Source organism: Entamoeba dispar, genomic scaffold (genome assembly GCF_000209125.1).
Source record: "Entamoeba dispar SAW760 scf_1105229457599 genomic scaffold, whole genome shotgun sequence".
Taxonomy (NCBI): domain Eukaryota; phylum Evosea; order Mastigamoebida; family Endamoebidae; genus Entamoeba; species Entamoeba dispar.
This window is the reverse complement of record NW_001852823.1, coordinates 1-1,039: the sequence shown is the minus strand read 5'-3', so window position 1 is coordinate 1,039 and position 1,039 is coordinate 1. Positions and strand designations below refer to the sequence as shown.

At 27.3% G+C, this 1,039-nt stretch overlaps 2 protein-coding genes across 2 annotated transcripts, besides 1 other annotated feature; both read left to right on the top strand.

The window, feature by feature from the left end:
* Positions 1-77: 77 nt before the first annotated feature.
* On the top strand, positions 78-461 carry EDI_097650 (40S ribosomal protein S10, putative; the record flags this gene model as incomplete). The annotated part of the gene is made up of 1 exon (XM_001733613.1): positions 78-461. One exon carries the CDS (start codon positions 78-80, stop codon positions 459-461), a length of 384 nt encoding a protein of 127 aa, XP_001733665.1.
* Positions 462-478: 17 nt separating this feature from the next.
* Positions 479-651: a sequence feature (AT_rich).
* A 38-nt stretch (positions 652-689) lies between these two features.
* Positions 690-1,039, top strand: EDI_097640 (signal peptidase complex catalytic subunit SEC11A, putative; the record flags this gene model as incomplete). Its single annotated transcript, XM_001733612.1, has 1 exon — positions 690-1,039. A coding segment is annotated over one exon (350 nt), but the record flags the coding sequence as incomplete, so codon positions are not given.

Sequence of the window (1,039 nt, the reverse complement as noted above, 5' to 3'; positions counted from 1 at the left end):
AAATAAAAAATAGTAAAGAACCCTAGGAATTAAAAAAGAAAACTGAAAAAAAGAACTGTTGGGAAGAGTCAGTTAAGATGAGAATTGCTACCAAGGATATCATCGCCATTTATAAACAACTTTTCAACGATGGATGTATTGTTTGCCATAAAGATTTTGTTTGTCTCCATCCAGTATTTGGTATTCCAAACCTTCAAGTCTTTATGTTAATGAAAGGTCTTGCCACTAAAAAGTGTGTTAAAGAAACTTGCAACTGGAGATGTCTTTATTGGACACTTAATGATGAAGGAATTGCTTATCTTAGACAAAAACTTGCTCTTCCAGAAGATGCTGTTCCATCAACTCTTAAACAAACTGTTCACACAGCTGTTCGTGAAGAAGCTAAACAAATCCAAGGAGAAAGAAAGCTTAAGAGGGATTTCAATGCAGGAAAGAAACCAGAAATGAAAAAAGCTGAATAAATGAAAGTTTAAGTTGGTAATTTTGATTTTATTTCTTTTTTAATTCTTTAAAAGAATATTTTTTATCTTTTCTTAATATATAATAAGATAATTAATTAATTAATAAAAAATCAATAAAATATAATAAAAGAGAGAAATTTTATTTTGAATAATAAAAAGAAATTATAATTCTTTTTTTTTTTAATATATTCATAGATAAAACTTAATATTCAGTTGTACCTAATTAAAATGTTTGCTCCTATTCAATCTCTTAGGTCTATGAGCCCTAGATTAATTATTCAAAATATTGCTCAATTTGGATTAATTGTTGCATCAGCTGTAATAATGTGGAAAACACTTTGTGTTTTATTTGTTACAGAAGCACCAATTGTTGTTATATTAAGTGGTTCTATGGAACCAGGATTTAAACGAGGTGATTTAATGTTTTTAACAAATAGAGGTGGAGTTGATAATATTCAAATAGGTGATATTATTGTTTATAATTTACCATCTAAAGGAATTCCAATCATTCATAGAGTAATAGAAATTCATAAAGATACTAAAGGTGATGTTCGTTTTTTGACTAAAGGAGATAATAA